The sequence below is a fragment of the Neolamprologus multifasciatus genome, chromosome 7 (assembly GCF_963576455.1).
Source record: "Neolamprologus multifasciatus chromosome 7, fNeoMul1.2, whole genome shotgun sequence".
NCBI classification, from domain to species: domain Eukaryota; kingdom Metazoa; phylum Chordata; class Actinopteri; order Cichliformes; family Cichlidae; genus Neolamprologus; species Neolamprologus multifasciatus.
The window spans coordinates 40,293,462-40,309,468 of record NC_140445.1 but is presented as its reverse complement, the minus strand read 5'-3'; the positions used below and the strand labels follow the sequence as shown (position 1 = coordinate 40,309,468).

Here is a 16,007-nt window from a genome sequence, read left to right as displayed (position 1 = left end):
ACCTTGTGGGAAGCTGCTTTTTGAATGTCTGATCTTGAGCCTCGTATAGTGGACCAGCTGGCTGGTGGTATGGGGGAAACAAAAAAAAAAAGACTTTTAATACATGACTGATGAAATATTAGCAATTCAGTTAATCAACTGATCATTCAAAATGGGAAAAAATTATTTCTAAGTAATTCCTACCTGACTGGAAGTCCCTAGTACAGTCACTTCTGATAAACACAAAAGGAAAATCACCATCTACAGAAATCCCAATTTAATCAACAACTGTAAAGTGCCATAGCTGATTTTTAAAAATTAAAATCAGCTATGGCACTTATCGGTTACAACTGTGTTGCAAGAGACTATAGGAACATAAATTGAGCTTGCAACATCTGTAATAACTATTATGACATCTTCTTTATGTTTAAAAATCACAATTTTCTACTTTTTTTTCCATGTCCAGGTTTGTTGGTGTAAATGACTTAGTCAAATCTTCTTGCTGCAAGGAAAGGAAATTCAGCAAAAAAAACATAAAAATCCTGGTTTAAACTCTGTGAGGAGCTTGCATATTTTCCCTGTAAATATGTGGGTTACCTGTGGGTACTGATGATTATAAATTGAGAAAAAATGTTTAAAGCATATAGAATGAAACTATAATCTAAAGTGCTTTTAGTGGCCAGTAAGACCCTGAATGAGATCAGCACTTAAGAAAATGAATGGATGAATTGTTGAAAATGATAATTTTCCTCGTGGCAGTGTACAGGTGTATCGTCAAATATACTATAAAAGTGATTATTCTTCCACAGAACAGACCAGAGGTCATGGAAAAATACAGCCATGGAATGAAAAAAAAAAGTGATATACATACAAAGACAATTGCCAGACATAATAAAATACTTTAAACATCCACGTATCTAGTCTTGTCTTTGGCTGCTCAATCTGAACACAAGTGGTGCTCTGTTATTGGACTTCTGTGCAGACCATCAAAAAGGATGGAGTGCCCACTCTGGGTCAGATATGAGTTGGCAACCCAAATGGAGGAGTTTAAGCATCTCAGGGTCGTGTTCATGAAGGAACCCCAAAGGCTTTTTGATTAAATTTCTGGAGATGCATTAGTAGATGAAGACTGTAGTAAATTATTAAAAATAAAATACAATAAAAATAAAATTGTGCGATGAGGAAGCAATCTCAAAATACCAGCTAGGCTGGAAGCTATCTAGGCTGGAACTTGTTTGAGAGCCAAAATAAGATTAACATTAAAAATGCTAATAGCAGGTCACTATTTTCAGGAGGAGGTTAAAAAAGAAGTCCTGTTAAAATGAGTCAGATAAAACCATAAATCAAGGTTTATGACTTGCTCTTTTATGTGTCAGACTTTATCTTATGGCTGGCACAAACTAAACTTGAAGCAATATCATAACCTCTAGTACGTAAATTTACCATAACCTTTCCCTTGAGTTAGTGTGTCGTTTCTTTGAGCTGATGCAGATTCCATGGTAAGAAACACAGGTCCTTGCTGGTGTGGATTAACTAGCGCCAAGTGCTCACCTCCACTGACCTTACACACCATCTATAGGGCGATAAAGTAATAAGAGCAAACAAAATTTCTTATTACTTCTATTTTAATTTAAAACTTCAGTTTACCATTATACATTAGACAAAACTTCAGAATGAATTCAGGCACAAAAGATTATTAGAAGCAACATGGCCAGAGAAAGCCATTGATATTGAGCTACTCCAAGTGACACAAAGTAGTCGAAGTTGAATTTTTCTCAGCAGTAAGAGTGACTCCACACAGTATCCTCAGAGGGAAAGATACTGTTGTTTTACATGAAAGTGTAGCAAATGTAGTAAATGTAATTACAGGGCTACCTAGACATCAACCACTCCTCAGCAAAAAGTGAAATGTGGGACAATGTGATGTACAACAGCGAAATTGTTTCTTGTGTGGACATCCTTTAACAATGGTGCTCGAGTAAATATAGTTTGCACAGGTGGTTGTCACAGAGGTAACCAAAAGGTTTGTTTTTCTTCTGATTTCCTGAGACAAATACATTTGATATAAATGCAATTAAGCCTGGCGGGGACATCTCTCCTCGCCAGTCTGTCAGCTACCTATGGTGGTAACCATAACCCTCACACGCCTTGTGATTCAATTGTATACTTACCTCATTTCCTTGTGTCAATAACTCTCACCAGTTCATCTTTAGCCAGCCTCAGTCTCACCCTGGATTCTCCACCACCATTCCCTCGCTTTGCTGTCACACCAATTAAATATTCATTGCTTAACCTACCTGTCCTCCTGCCGCCCGTCTCGAAGCTTCCTCAACCTCAGGTTGGAGAAACAAACTATAATAATTCACCAGTCTGCCGCTCACTTGGCCTGCTCCCCCCCAAACCTGAAACTACCCCACCTGCGAGTAAGCTATCACTTCAAGTCTTTCTCCAGCCTTCTGATGCTCAGTTCACTTTTCTGATCACTAATCTCTCTCCTCCTGTGTTACAGAACCACTCGCCCCCATGAATGCCTGTTCCGAGCCTTAGTGTTGTTTCACGTAGTTCTCACCAGTAAACTGTCTCCTGCGTCTCCCAAGTCCCTGTGTCTTTTCAGGTGATTGTCACTAGTTAACTGTCACCTACCTCTGTGCAAATAAAATCTATGAAATTGTTCACTGTCTCCGTGTGGTATCTGCACTTGGGTCCATATCTCGTACCAGCCTCTGGGCCTTGTGGCACAGCTAAATCAAGTAAATATTATTCTGATGTTTTTCAGTGCCTCGCATCACAATAAGATTATTTATGAAATCATAACTTTAGTCTATATATCTTTAACTAAGCGATGCAAAATATTACTTTCATAATATGAGAAGTTTCCAAGTTAAAGGCCGTCAAATACATGGGAAATGGGTCATAATTATTTTTCTATCTATGCATCTTCTGCTTATCTGAGGCAGGGTCGCGGGGGCAGCAGCCTAAGCAGAGAAGCCCAGATCACCCTCTCCCCAGCCACCTTCTCCAGCTTGTCCGGGACAACACCAAAGTGTTCCCAGGCCAGCCAAGAGGTATAGTCTTTCCAGCGTGTCCTGGGTCTGCTCTAGGACAACCTCCCGGTGGGACATGCCCAGAACACCTCACCCTGGAGGCACCCAAGAGGTGCAGAGGAGATGTCCTTGTCAGATGCCCGAACCACATCATCTGGCTCCATTCGATGTGGAGGAGCAGCGGCTCTACTCTAAGCCCCTCCCAGATCGCCGAACTTCTTGACCTATCTCTAAGGGAGAGGCGAGCTACCCTTTGGAGGAAGTTCATTTCTGCTGCTTGTATCCTGTCTTGTTCTTTTGGTCACTACCCACAGCTCGTGACCATAGGTGAGGGTGGGGATGTAGATTGACAGATAAATTGAGAGCTTTGCTGTTATACTTAGCTCTCTCTTCTCCATGACAGACCAGTACAGCGTCCGCATCAATGCAGCCGCAACACCAATCCATCTGTAGAGCTCCCGCTCCTTTCTCCCATCACTTATGAACAAGACCCCAAAACTCCTCCAACTGGGGAAGGAACTTGTCCCTGACCCGGAGTGGACACTCCACACTTTTTCCAGCTGAGGACCATGGCCTCAGATTTGGAGATGCTGTTTTCATTCCCTCTACTTCACACTCGGCTGTGAAGCATTCCAGTGTGGGCTGGAGGCAATCACACAATGAAGCCAAAAGAACCACATCATCTGCAAAAAGCAAAGATGAGATTTTGAGACCACCCAAGTGAAAGCCTTCTGCAACTTGGCTAAGCCTAGAAATTCTGTCCATAAAAATTACAAACAGAACTGTGACAAAGGGCAGCACTGGCAGGGTCCATCACCCACCAGAAATGAGTCCAACATATTGCCGACTATGCGGACCAAGCTCTTGCACTGGTTTTATAAAGACTGAATGACCCGTAGACACCTCATACTCCTGAAGCACCTCCCACAGGACACTCCGAGGGACACAGTTGAATGCCTTTTCTAAGTCCACAACACACATGTAGATTGGTTGGGCAAACTCTCATGCACCCTCAACTAGCCTCAAGAAGGTAAAGAACTGGTCCAGTGTTCCATGACCAGGCATTGTTTCTCCTGCATTGTTTCTCAACTAACAGATGGACTCTCCTTTCCGACACCCTGACATAGACTTTCCCAGGGGGGCTGAGGAGTGTGATCCCCTTATAGTTGGAACACACCCTCAGGTTCCCCTTTTTAAAGATGGGAACCACCATCCCGGTCTGCCAATCCAGAGGTACCACCCCTGATCTCCACGCAATATTGCAGAAGCATATCAACCAAGACAATCTTACAACATCCAGAGCCATCAGGAACAGAGGGCAAACCTCATCCATCCCTAGGGGCCCTGCCACCAAGGAGTTGTTTAACCCAAAACACCACTTGGGTTCAGATCTGGGAGGCTGTTCCTCCCAATCACGCTCCTCCAGATCTCACTGTTGTTGCCCGCATGACCGTTGAAGTCTCCCAGTGGGACAACTAAGTCCCCAGGTGGAGCACCCTCAAGCACACTGCTCAGGGACTCCAAGAAGGCTGGGTACTCTGAACCGTCATTTGGTGCATAAGCGCAGACGACAGTCAGGACCCATTCCTTGAACTGAAGGCGCAGGGAACAAACCTTCTTGTCCAGCGGGAGAAACCCCAATATACAGGCAGCAAGCCGAGGGAATACTAGGCTACCCACTCCAGCCCGCCGCCTCTCACTAAGGGCAACTTAGAACTGGGACAGAGTCTAGCCCCTCTCCAGGAGACTGTTTCCAGAGCCCAAGCCCTGAGCGGGCTCCATGGACTAAGGCTTAGCCACCAAACTGGTTCCAGGGCAGGGCACTAGTAACCCTATCCCAGACAGGGTGAACTGTTCCTTGATCATATACTAATAGGGGTCTTTTGAATCGCTCTTTGCCTGGTCCCTCATCCTGGACCAATATGCCTCCTACCAGGGGGACAACATAGCTCCTGGGAAACCTGGGACACACAAACCTCTCCACCATGATATGGTGGCAATTCACAGAGGGCCTAATTATTATTTTTCAACATTTCTCAGAATAGAGGTAAACAAATTCATTATTTGAAACAAGAGCCTTCTTACTGTGAGGTGAGGCTCCACCTAGCACTACTGTGCACACTGTTTTACTATTAAAACTATGATACATTATGTGATACTGATGCTTAAAACTGGGTATAGAGGGGGGAAAAAATCATGCCCAGTATATTTGTTGCAGTTTTAACAGCGCTTAAATGTGTTTCTGAGTCCTGAAAATTACATGAGGCAAATTCCTGTATTCAAAAACATTGTGCCTTAAAGTCTGCACTGTTTTTTTATTATTATATTTAATACAGGCCTTGCGGTCTACTAGAAGTTCCACAGATAATTCAACAATACAAAGACATAATTATCAGTGCGTTAATTACATGCAAATTGCTTGAATATTGTTTACAAAATGATCCTATTGGCATAATAAATTCTGTGTGGCTATAGAGAGCTGACATCTGGTGACGTTCTTTTAGTTTACATACAAGAAGGCAGGGATAAAGTGTATTCCCTGTAGGAACACTGTACAGGGATGCAAAATTAAACTTGACCTGCTGAAATCTAGTCTTTCTTAGTGAATAAGAGAAATTTGCAAAACTTACAGGCTGTGTGATGTGAGACATGGCTTCAGTCAATCCCTCCTGAAACTGTTGATGATCCATGGGAACAGGCTTGTGTAACTCACCCTGAAAATACACAAATATACACGACTATGCAAACATCTTGCATTGTTTATAATTTGCTTTCAAGGAGCCAGAGTTTATTTTTTTAAATGCACAACAGAACACTGTCAGTCAAGACTGGAATCCCCAGAGCCTGGGCCTCAAAAAAACATTGAAGCAGAATGGGATCATCTTGACAGAGAATTGAACAAAAGACAGCCAACATCCAAAGAAGAATGCCCTTCAAGAAGGCTGGAGGAGAAAGCTTTCCTAACAGAGTTCAGGTTACATTATAGAAAAAAGATTCTCATACCAAATATTAAATTTCAAGCTCATTAAAGCTCAAAAACTCTTGGTTGAAATGTTGAATGCGCTGAAACACATCGAATTATTTACCTGAAAGCCAAAGTGAAGAACTGTTGAAAGCTGAACTTCACACAGAAGAAGTTTCAAAGTTGAAAAGTAGCTGAACATCTTTAAAATGTACATTAGAAAAAGCTGACTAATGACAAATGAAAATTGAAAAAAATTGAAAATACAAATCTGATTAAAGCTCATCTTTAAATAACTTGAAGAGTTAAATTATGTATTTTACATTTCTAAACTCAAGAATCTCCAATGAAGAAGCGGAATATTTGCAGAAAATCTGCTCTGTGTGTGTGTGTGTGTGTGTGTGTGTGTGTACCTGTGTGTGTTTGTGATTTGGATCTCAGTACTGTGAATGCTTAATCAGTATTTACACTAATTATTACTGGTGATTTTAACTTTGTCTCAGTGGACAGAACATTGACATGTCACCTCTGTGGTGGAGAAGAACCCTGAGCTAGTGCAACTTAAGAGGTATAGGCTACATACAGTGGAATATATACCCAAATATTGGTTAATAAAGTACTTCATATATTTCTTAACTCACAGTAAATCCTAGAAAATGGTTATTTGAACTAACCGGCATCATGCTGCAGAGACTGGGTTCACTGGTACACCAAGAAGCAGAAACTGAGTTGTGATGGCTGCCATCTGGTGGAGCAGGCACAGGGCTGAGGAAACAAGACACATTACTTTCCTTTCACAAAGGTCCAGACATAAAAGGCAAGGTTTAAAGGCCATATCTTCATACTTATCAGAGTCATTTTGAATAACACACCAGCAAAAAAATCGATTGTAGTTCAAAAGTAGTTAGTTACTTAATGTGTCTATAATGTGTAAAGCTTACCCACTGACAAGGTGGTACTGGCTCAACTGTGGCTCCAGGAAGCAGTCTGAATAAGTCAGCTGACACTGAGTCGACTGATATGGATCAATGAAAGAATCAATATGATACCTTAAGTTGAGAGGGTCCAACATTTCTGATTGGACAGTATGATGATGAGAATTGGGAACTATCCCTGGCAAACTGATGTTTGAAGTAGGCCCAGACCAAATGGGGATCTCTATTGAGATTGGACAGACATTATTGAGTCTCTCAGAGCAGCAACCTTTTGAAGAAGAATCAGCAGTATCATGTTCCTCGTTGTACTGTGGCTGTAGCTCTGTCGCAGGGCTATTCATCCTGGCAGAATAGAAAGACCTGCTTTAATAAAACATGCATCAAATACATCAATAGTGAATTTTGGATTTTTAAAGCTGAAGATTCAGTTCAACTGCCAAGTTGGCTTTAATAATATATCTGAAGACAGTTAAACACTACATGTATATAGGCTAATTTACACCTTGAAGCCTTGCTTTTCAAAGACCGACATACAAGTCACTGTCTGTGAAGCTGGATTTAAGAAATAAGCGCTTAAAGTTTTTAGAATATTTTAGTGCCATCTTATGTCAGTGCAGAAGAACACCAGGTTGGGTGTTAAAAGACTTACATTAGTTTATGTTAGCTAACTAAGAACCAACTACAGGATGCATTTCCTGAAGAAAATGCAGTGTGAATGCTGATAGCAGAATGGTTTGAGCTGAATTTTTGTTCATTGTTGAATGTTTGGTGAAATAACTTTCAAATGAGCTGAAATACACTGAATCGTTCACCTAAAAGTCAAAGTGCAGAACTGTTGAAAGCTGAAGTTTACACAGAAGAAGCTCATATTCCTTAAATCACTTGAAGAGTGACAATATGTATTTTAAAATGTCTAAACCCAAGAATCTTAAAAGAAAAAACAGAATATCTGCTGTGTGTGTAGATCAGTGACTTCTTGTCAAACAAGAAGTCAATAAAATAAGGGTTAAGTGATGAACAGCAGCCTCTTGCCAGAGGACTATGTGACAAACTGTTTATGTGAGGGGTCGTCAGCATATTCTTAGCAGAGATGATGACGTGCTGTATTTGGCATTCTGCTTTTGTTGCTTCCTCAAGCTTGACTCAAGCTTGTCAGTTTGGTGAACCACCGGTCACCTGACTCAAACAGATTCTCCTCACACAGTCCTTATTTATAAAGTGCTTTAGAAACCTGAACATTACAGCTAACAGGTTTGTGCTATATATAAATAAATAAATAAATAAGTAAACTATAACTATAACTAACAGGTAGATTTTCCCATGTCAGTGGAGCTAACAAGACAATAAAGAGCCACACAGAGAAGGTGGACAGCATGGCTGCAACCATTTGTCGACACTACAGGAAGCTATGGGGGCAATATTGCCTATATCATCTGCCAACACTGCACTCAGTAGTAACGAAGAACATAGCGCGAACAGCAAATGCTGTTTTGCTGTTCGCGCTATGTTCTTCGTTACTACTGAGAAAGAAGAAAACGAAAGTGAAGATTTTATAAAAATGTGAAAGCCTTTCACAAAAAACATTAAATATAAACTTTGAAAGCTTGTTGTTTTGGACTGGAAAATAAAATCCTTTTTGCCAGAAGCCATTTTTAGTTTCATATTTGCACATTATTTTTTGTTTAAATACTACTAGAACTTTAATTTGTATTACCTTTTTTTTTTTAAACTTTTATTCTAATGGACCTATTGAGACATGCTAAAAATACATTTATTGTCAAATTCATGTGTTTCCTGGGTCATTATTTTAAGGTTTTGTGAGACAGGACAACAGGGTGAGATTCACAGGTGGGCAGACTTGAACAGGTGAGGTATTGGTGCCTAAAAGAGGAGGCTGCCCACAGGAAGTAGGGATAAAATGTATTGACATAAGATGACTAATCAAAGAAAAATTGGCAGGTAATAATAATAATAATAATAATAATAATAATAATAATACCTTTATTTATATAGCACTTTTCACAGAATAAGAAACACAGCGTGCCTCACAATAATGTAAAACAGATGTACATAAAACAGCACAATCGATCATACAGCACAACTCTAGTTAAAAGCCAGTCTAAATAAATTTGTCTTTAGCTGCTGTTTAAAAGAATAAACACAATCAAGGCAATGTAAACATGGAGACAAAGCATTCCACAACCTGGGGTCCACTGCTCTAAAAGATCTATCGCCTCTGGTCTCAAAACGTGTTTGTGGGACTACCAACCAGTGTTGGTCAAGTTACTTGAAAAAAGTAATCAGTAACTAATTACTGATTACCTCCCCAAAAAAGTAATCCCGTTACTTTACTGATTACTTATTTTCAAAAGTAATTAATTACTTAGTTACTTTTTAAAAACACGATTTACAACCTGAATAGGTGATAAAGCGATAGATCTTTCAGCCCAATTCTACTTTTTCTGCATAATCCATCATACAAAATGTAATCAAATGGAAAGGTCTCTTTTTAAAACTTGTTTTATTAGTTTTAGTCTTTTAACGTTATGCATCAAGCAAAAATTTAATTATATGCAACATTCACAGATTGGAAGAAATTTGTTTAACATTTAAACCTATTTTCTGCACATTCCAGCACATAAAATATATTTTTTTGTCTTTACACTCACTCTTTCAAATAGATGCAAGTAAAACACAGCACAAAAAGCAGGAGTAGGGTAGGCGGAGGTTTACCCTGGTGCAGGTGTGCCGCAGCGGTCAGTTGAAGAATCCGCGAGTTTCTCTGTGAATTTCCCATTACCTCGTAGCGCACTCGGCGCTTGCTTGGACGTTTAGGGGTTTTTTTCGCTGTAAAAAGAAGTTTTCTTCCCCCGCACAACGGACGCTAATGTTTTTGTCACTTTTTATGGAATCAAACTTAAAGTAAGGTCAGTACTTCCACGCTTTAAACGCTGCACGCTCATACTCTCTCCTGCACTCGATATATTATCCATTGTTGATCTGCACACAGCTGTTGTCATGAACGTCGCACTCGCTTACGTCACTGTCATGAGACATTCTCGCAAAAAAAAATCACGGTTTTAGTAACGCAGTAACGCAGCGTTCCTACGGGAAAGTAACGGTAATCTAATTACCGTTTTTGCAATAGTAATCCCTTACTTTACTCGTTACTTGAAAAAAGTAATCGGATTACAGTAACGCGTTACTGACCATCTCTGCTACCAACAGCCTTTGATTAGATGATCTCAGGTTGCGAGAGGGAGCATGGGGTTCTAAAAGATCGGAAATGTAAGCAGGAGCATCATAATTCAGAGCTTTAAAACTCAGTACTAAGATTTTCAAATTGTAAAATGCACTGGAAGCCAGTGAAATGAGAATAAAACTGGTGTAATGTGCTCTCTTTTTTGTGTCTTTGTTAAGAGCCTTGCAGCAGCATTCTGGACTGACTGGAGACGGTCAAGATTCTTTTTGCTCAAACAAAGAAATAAAATAAAACCGTCTCTTTTTTGCTTTTCATCCGTAAATACTCTGCATACTCTTTCATGTGATTCAGTTTATTTTGAAAAGACTCAACAGAATCTTGAGCTTTATTGTGAAAGGTTTATATGGAAAATAAACAAGCAGACAGGGGATGGTTTTACTGTCTTGTTGCTAACGACAACGCATAAAAACAGGTGCTTGTTCATCTGTAGTGTGGTTATATTAAATATAAGAGAAAGAGAGAACTTTAAGAAATTAACCACTTAATTAACCAATTAATTATAAATTAGCCACTAAAGTGACTATCAAAACGATGAAAAAAATATTGCTGTAAACAGTTTATTTTGCGACACCACGAAACAAAGATAGCATAAAATGAAACGATAGATGTTTTTATAAACAGAACAACATTTAACTTTGTTCACGATTCTCCAGCAACAGTATTTCAGGATGACTGAAATAATTGTTCATTTTTACTGTACAACATTCATTATACAGTCACATATGATAATATATTGTCAAATTCAGCACAGGCAGGCTGATCAAATATTGTCATATTTGGGATTTCTGCCTGTTCCTGTGTTTGTCTCGCTGCATTTGCTACATTTATCAAGACAGTCAAATTCTGTTTACTCAGCACGTAGAGTAACCACCTGTTTACTGTCACACCCCAACTCCGATGAGAGCTTCCACTATTTTGTAGCCTACTTTTTAAATTTATAATGTGTTCTGCGGTAAAATATCTGCGGTGTAAAGAGAATCAGTTTTATACGTGAGAGGCCGTTGAGCTCATTCTACTTCAGCTGGTATCTTGGTACCAGCTGGTATGTTAACTGCTGGTTCATTAAAAGTCAGAAGTTACGTTATTCCGATTAGCCTAGGTTAATGTATCCGTTAACCTAACGGTACTTATAATTAATCATTTTGTGATCTTTACCTGAATATAAATCAGTTACACAATGCTAATTTTTAAGTTTTAACCACACAATGTAGCTTATTGGTGACTTACACAAATAATTGTGAAGTAAAGCAATATGAATACTTACCTTACTACAGCGGTTTCTTGGGTCTCCTAACCTAGCCTTTCAAGACAGCCAGAACACCGGACGTTACTACGGTTACAAACGCGGTTCTACATGTATACATTACGATCAGTTACATGTGTGTCGACCGTTTGGATTCAAGTGTGAAAAAGATTATGTGGCCGTTACTGACAGACTGCTGCGCTCATAACCTACTTCAAGGAGAAGAACTGCGGGCTTTATGAGCGATGCGGGTGTGCAACACATCTATTTACTGCCTCTTTTCTTTTATCACTCACAATTTTATTTTGCCCTCAAAGTGAATCCCGAAATTTATTCCAGTAACCGTTTCATAATAAAGGCTTTTTGAGAAACAGTGAAGGGCTTCTATTACCGCGAACGGCTACAGGGCTTTTAGTTTGAAACAGATACAGGAAGTGTTCGGCTTTTCATTGGTCGCTTAATGCACAGGTGGTCTTTAACGGAACCTAAAGTAAGAATAATTTAAAAATAATAATAATAAAAAAATAATCTCAAAATCGAAACAGAAATGGGCAGTTAGGTAAAGATGATGGAATATTTAATCGATAAGTGATTTTCCAGCTTCAACGCAGTGTTGTCACCAGTGTTGGGACTAACGCGTTATTAAGTAACGCGTTACAGTAACTACGTTATTATTGTGGTAACGAGCACGGTAACTAGTTATTATGCCAAAATCAGGAACGCGTTAGTCGTTACTGGGATTTAGATAGGGTCGTTACTCGTTACTTCGTGTGGTGGCTATCGCGGAGCTTCCACAGATTCTGTAACATTAGCAAGTGGTGGAGGCAGCAGGTGGATGAGGGAAAGGGGACGCAGAAGGAAAAGAGACCCGAGGCGGCCGCCGGTCCAAGTGTGAACTGAACTTCAGGTAAGAAGTTATGACCTGCAGGCTATCCGAGTCAGATATAAACCAAGTTTAGGTGGAGTTTATTTTCGTTATTCTGACTTTTTCCGTACTGCGTACTAGCTAGCATGATGGAGTTTCTATAGAGCTGGGTGGGTGCTATGAAGTTAATGATGTTGAACTTTATTTTGTTCATAAGTTATTAGAGTTGCCAACTGTCCCGTCTGGTATTCAGATAAAATATTACGCGTTTCTTATTGAGGTGAAAAGGAACAGTTTGTCCCGGACTTCAGCTACAATGAAAAAGACACAAAGCTGGAGTTATTCTGTGTCTTTGCTGCACAGCTGCCTCTTCTTCTTTCATTCTCTCCCCTCTCTCTCCTGTTTCTACTTCAATCATGAAAACTGATCAATGATCAGCTGATCGGCTCTCTTGTTTGTTTATCGCCCACTTTGCGCCAGAAAGAGGAAACCAGCCAATGTCACGTTAAACAACAGCAGCACGTTTAAGCTTGATCAGCAGTTGTTAGAATTTATTTAATATTAATTTCTAGTATCAGCTGATGTTTGCTGGAGCCACAGCTGCAAAAAAGCTGCTGGTCATGATGTCGGTTTGGTTATCTGGTGAGAGGGAAACATGAAGATGAAACCAGGAGATGTCCTTACTGAATCATCAGAGCTGAACAGGTGACGGAGAAACAGGTTTACCTTTTAGGTGACATGAATGAGTTGAAGGGAAGTTATGAACTGTTTCTGAGAGACAGATAACCCCAGGATCCTTTTTTAGGTAGCTGACAGCTGGTAACTGTGCAGGTGCGGATCTAGCAAAGTTTTGCCAGGGGGGCCAGGTAGGGCATTAACAGGGAGAGGTGGGCACAAAGAAATACTTTTCTTTCTTATTCTCATTTAAAATATCTAGCTTTTAAAAAATAATTATCTGAATCTTACAACAAACGATTGATAGATTGATGCATATATACCATCAAGACAGTGTATATCACTGTCACAACAGCATTTGTTTTCATTCAAAGGCTTTATGATTTTTCCTATAATGGTGGCCCGGTCTCTAGTCAAAACGCCCGGGCCGATTTTTTGTCCCAGTCCAGCCCTGTATGCAGCTCATCTGCAGTCTGGTGTTACCTACATCTTCCTATTCAGAAGGCAGAATTTCCGAGTTCTGAGTACAATCAAAGCACCACGACTGCAGTTTTTGTGTTGGATGTAAAAGGCGCACATGACGCTGTGATGTAGGCTAGAATCATGGCAGCGGTCAATGATGGTCCAGGCGTGGGATTTCTCTCGTGGAAATATGCACATTATCTTTTCCTTTCTATTGGTAGGTGGCACAGTGCACTTGTGGCAAGTAAGCAAGCTAGAAGACTGTAAAAGTTATGGAAGCAACACATTAATAAGAGAATTCTGAGTAAAACCAAAGTTACTTTCCCTAGTAACTAGTTACTTTGAAAGTAACGAGTAACTTGAAGTAACTGAGTTACTTTTGATAGAAGTAACTAGTAATGTAACTAAGTTACTATTTTAAAGTAACTTACCCAACACTGGTTGTCACTGATGGAGATTTTACACGGGAAATTAAAATCCCTGACCCAGTCTCTGGAATTCATTCTCATTCTCTAAATGATCATTCACGGCAGGGAGCTGAAAGGAATAGACTTCAGCATAAACGACCAGTTCTTTAAGAGATCGTCTATTTACTTTTGTATTTCCACATCACAGTGTCAGGTCTGTGTCTTTGTGGAGGTCTCATGTTTCCTTTTTTATTTTGATAGTTCCTTGTCCTATGTTCAGTGTATTCAGTTTTGCTTCCTCCCCGTTTTGTTATGTCTGATTAGTCCCAGCTGTGTTTCCATCCTGTTTCCCATGCCCTCTTTACCCCCATGTGTATTTGAGCCCTGGGTTTTCCTCTGTCTGTTGTCATGTTGTACATGCTCACTGCTGTGTTTTCCCTTGTGCTCCTGTCTAAATCCTAGTTCTCAGTCCCAGGTTTGTTTTCTTGTTGTCTAGTTTGAGTTTATTGTTTCCCAGTGTTTTAATTCTTAGTTTCCATGTTCAGGGTTTTGTTTTGTTTTTTTTTAGTTTATTTTATGGAGGATTTTTCAGCAATAAACCATATTTATTATAGTATAATGTAACCAACATTCCTACCTCTGTTTATAAATTGTATTTATTATAATAGCAACCAGCATTCCTACCCCTAGACATACCTCCTACTCAGTGTGCACTACCACTGATTACATTGCACCTGCTCCTTTATATGGTACATATAACTTGTACATATCGGTGTAGATACTTGCATTATTACATACATTCCCTGTGTAGGCACCTCTTAAATTTCAAGGGTTTTTTTCTAAAGGAATTTTAATGTAAAAATCTACATGCTGCTAACAGAGAGATGCCAAACTGTGTTTCATTGTTCTTGTAACAGTGACAGTAAAGATCTATTCTATTCTATGCTACGTTATTCTATTCTATTTAATAAAGCTGCCGTTTTCAATTAACTTCCTGTGCTGTGAGTTCTGTGTTTGGCTCCTACATCCTGCCTGCCACATAGCAAACCTTGACAGATAAATCACTGACAATTACTGTCAATGACATACACACGACAAGCGTGTACACACTAGCTTATATAAGTTAATATGCATACACATAATCAGACAACACCAAGCACCACTCTTGTCTACATATTACACTTTTATGGAACCTCTCAACACACTTTTTTTTTTTTTTTTACAACCGACTGACGTATGGATGTTTTTCTCATTCATTTGAGAGTAACAGGCAGCATGCAATATTAGCTACACACACAACTATGGGCACACTAAAGTTTGTCACATGGAATGTGCATGAAGCTGGCTGTAGACAGAAGAGTTTAAAGATATTTAATAAGTTTTAAAAACTACAGGCACATGTTGTTTTATTACAAGAGACTTATAGACCTGTCACAGCTACAGACAAACTTAAAACACCTGAGTGAATGTAAGAGCGAATGGTTGTCTGTGTTTCTATGTGTTAGCCCTGCGACAGACTGACGTCCTGTCCTGGGTGTACCCCGCCTCTCACCCTATGACAACTGGGATAGGCCCCCTCTCCCCCCGCAACCCTGAAAAGAATAAGAGAATGGATGGATGAATAAATTATTTATACTTAACAAAAAGTTATATATTGTAAGTATATATGGCCCAATGTTGATGACCCCTCATTCTTCCACGTGATTTTTTAGTGCACTCTCTGAACACCAAGATTGCTCACTTGTTCTTGGGGGTGATTTCAGCTTTTGACTAAATGAAGACATTGACAGGTTAAGTACAGCACGGACTCAGCACAACTGGCAATCCACACATATAAATAAATGACCTTTTGCTGCAATTACAGCTGCCAGTCTTTTAGGGTATGTCTCTACCAGCTTTGCACATCTAGAGACTGAAATTCTTGCCCATTCTTCTTTGCAAAACAGCTCCACAACTGCCCTGTGACGGCCTCAGAGGTTGTCTAAGAGAATATTGGGAGCAACAACACCATGAAGTCCAAAGAACACACCAGACAGGTCAGGGATAAAGTTATTGAGAAATTTAAAGCAGGCTTAAGCTACAAAAAGATTTCCCAAGCTTTCAACATCCCACAGAGCACTGTTCAAGCAATCGTTCAGAAATGGAAGGAGTATGGCACAACTGTAAACCTACC

General features: G+C 39.8%; 1 protein-coding gene across 14 annotated transcripts in view; it reads right to left on the bottom strand.

Annotated features, from left to right (window-relative positions):
* Positions 1-11,749, bottom strand: part of tesmin (testis expressed metallothionein like protein) — a 31,434-nt gene extending 19,685 nt beyond the window's left edge. Inside the window, exons 1-9 of one of the 14 annotated variants that reach the window (XM_085165271.1) lie at positions 11,639-11,744; positions 11,447-11,482; positions 7,189-7,262; positions 6,927-7,000; positions 6,627-6,750; positions 5,654-5,737; positions 1,423-1,552; positions 184-240; positions 3-57 (exon numbers count right to left, since the gene is read on the bottom strand). In XM_085165271.1, coding sequence (XP_085021397.1) covers positions 3-57; positions 184-240; positions 1,423-1,552; positions 5,654-5,737; positions 6,627-6,750; positions 6,927-7,000; positions 7,189-7,215 — 551 coding nt within the window. In that variant the 5' untranslated portion in view covers positions 7,216-7,262; positions 11,447-11,482; positions 11,639-11,744. Of the gene's footprint in view, positions 1-2; positions 62-183; positions 241-1,422; positions 1,553-5,653; positions 5,738-6,626; positions 6,751-6,926; positions 7,263-11,446 lie in introns of all 14 variants that reach the window. The other 13 variants (XM_085165270.1, XM_085165257.1, XM_085165267.1 and 10 more) reach the window with 13 other exon arrangements.
* Between the last annotated feature and the right edge of the window lie 4,258 nt (positions 11,750-16,007).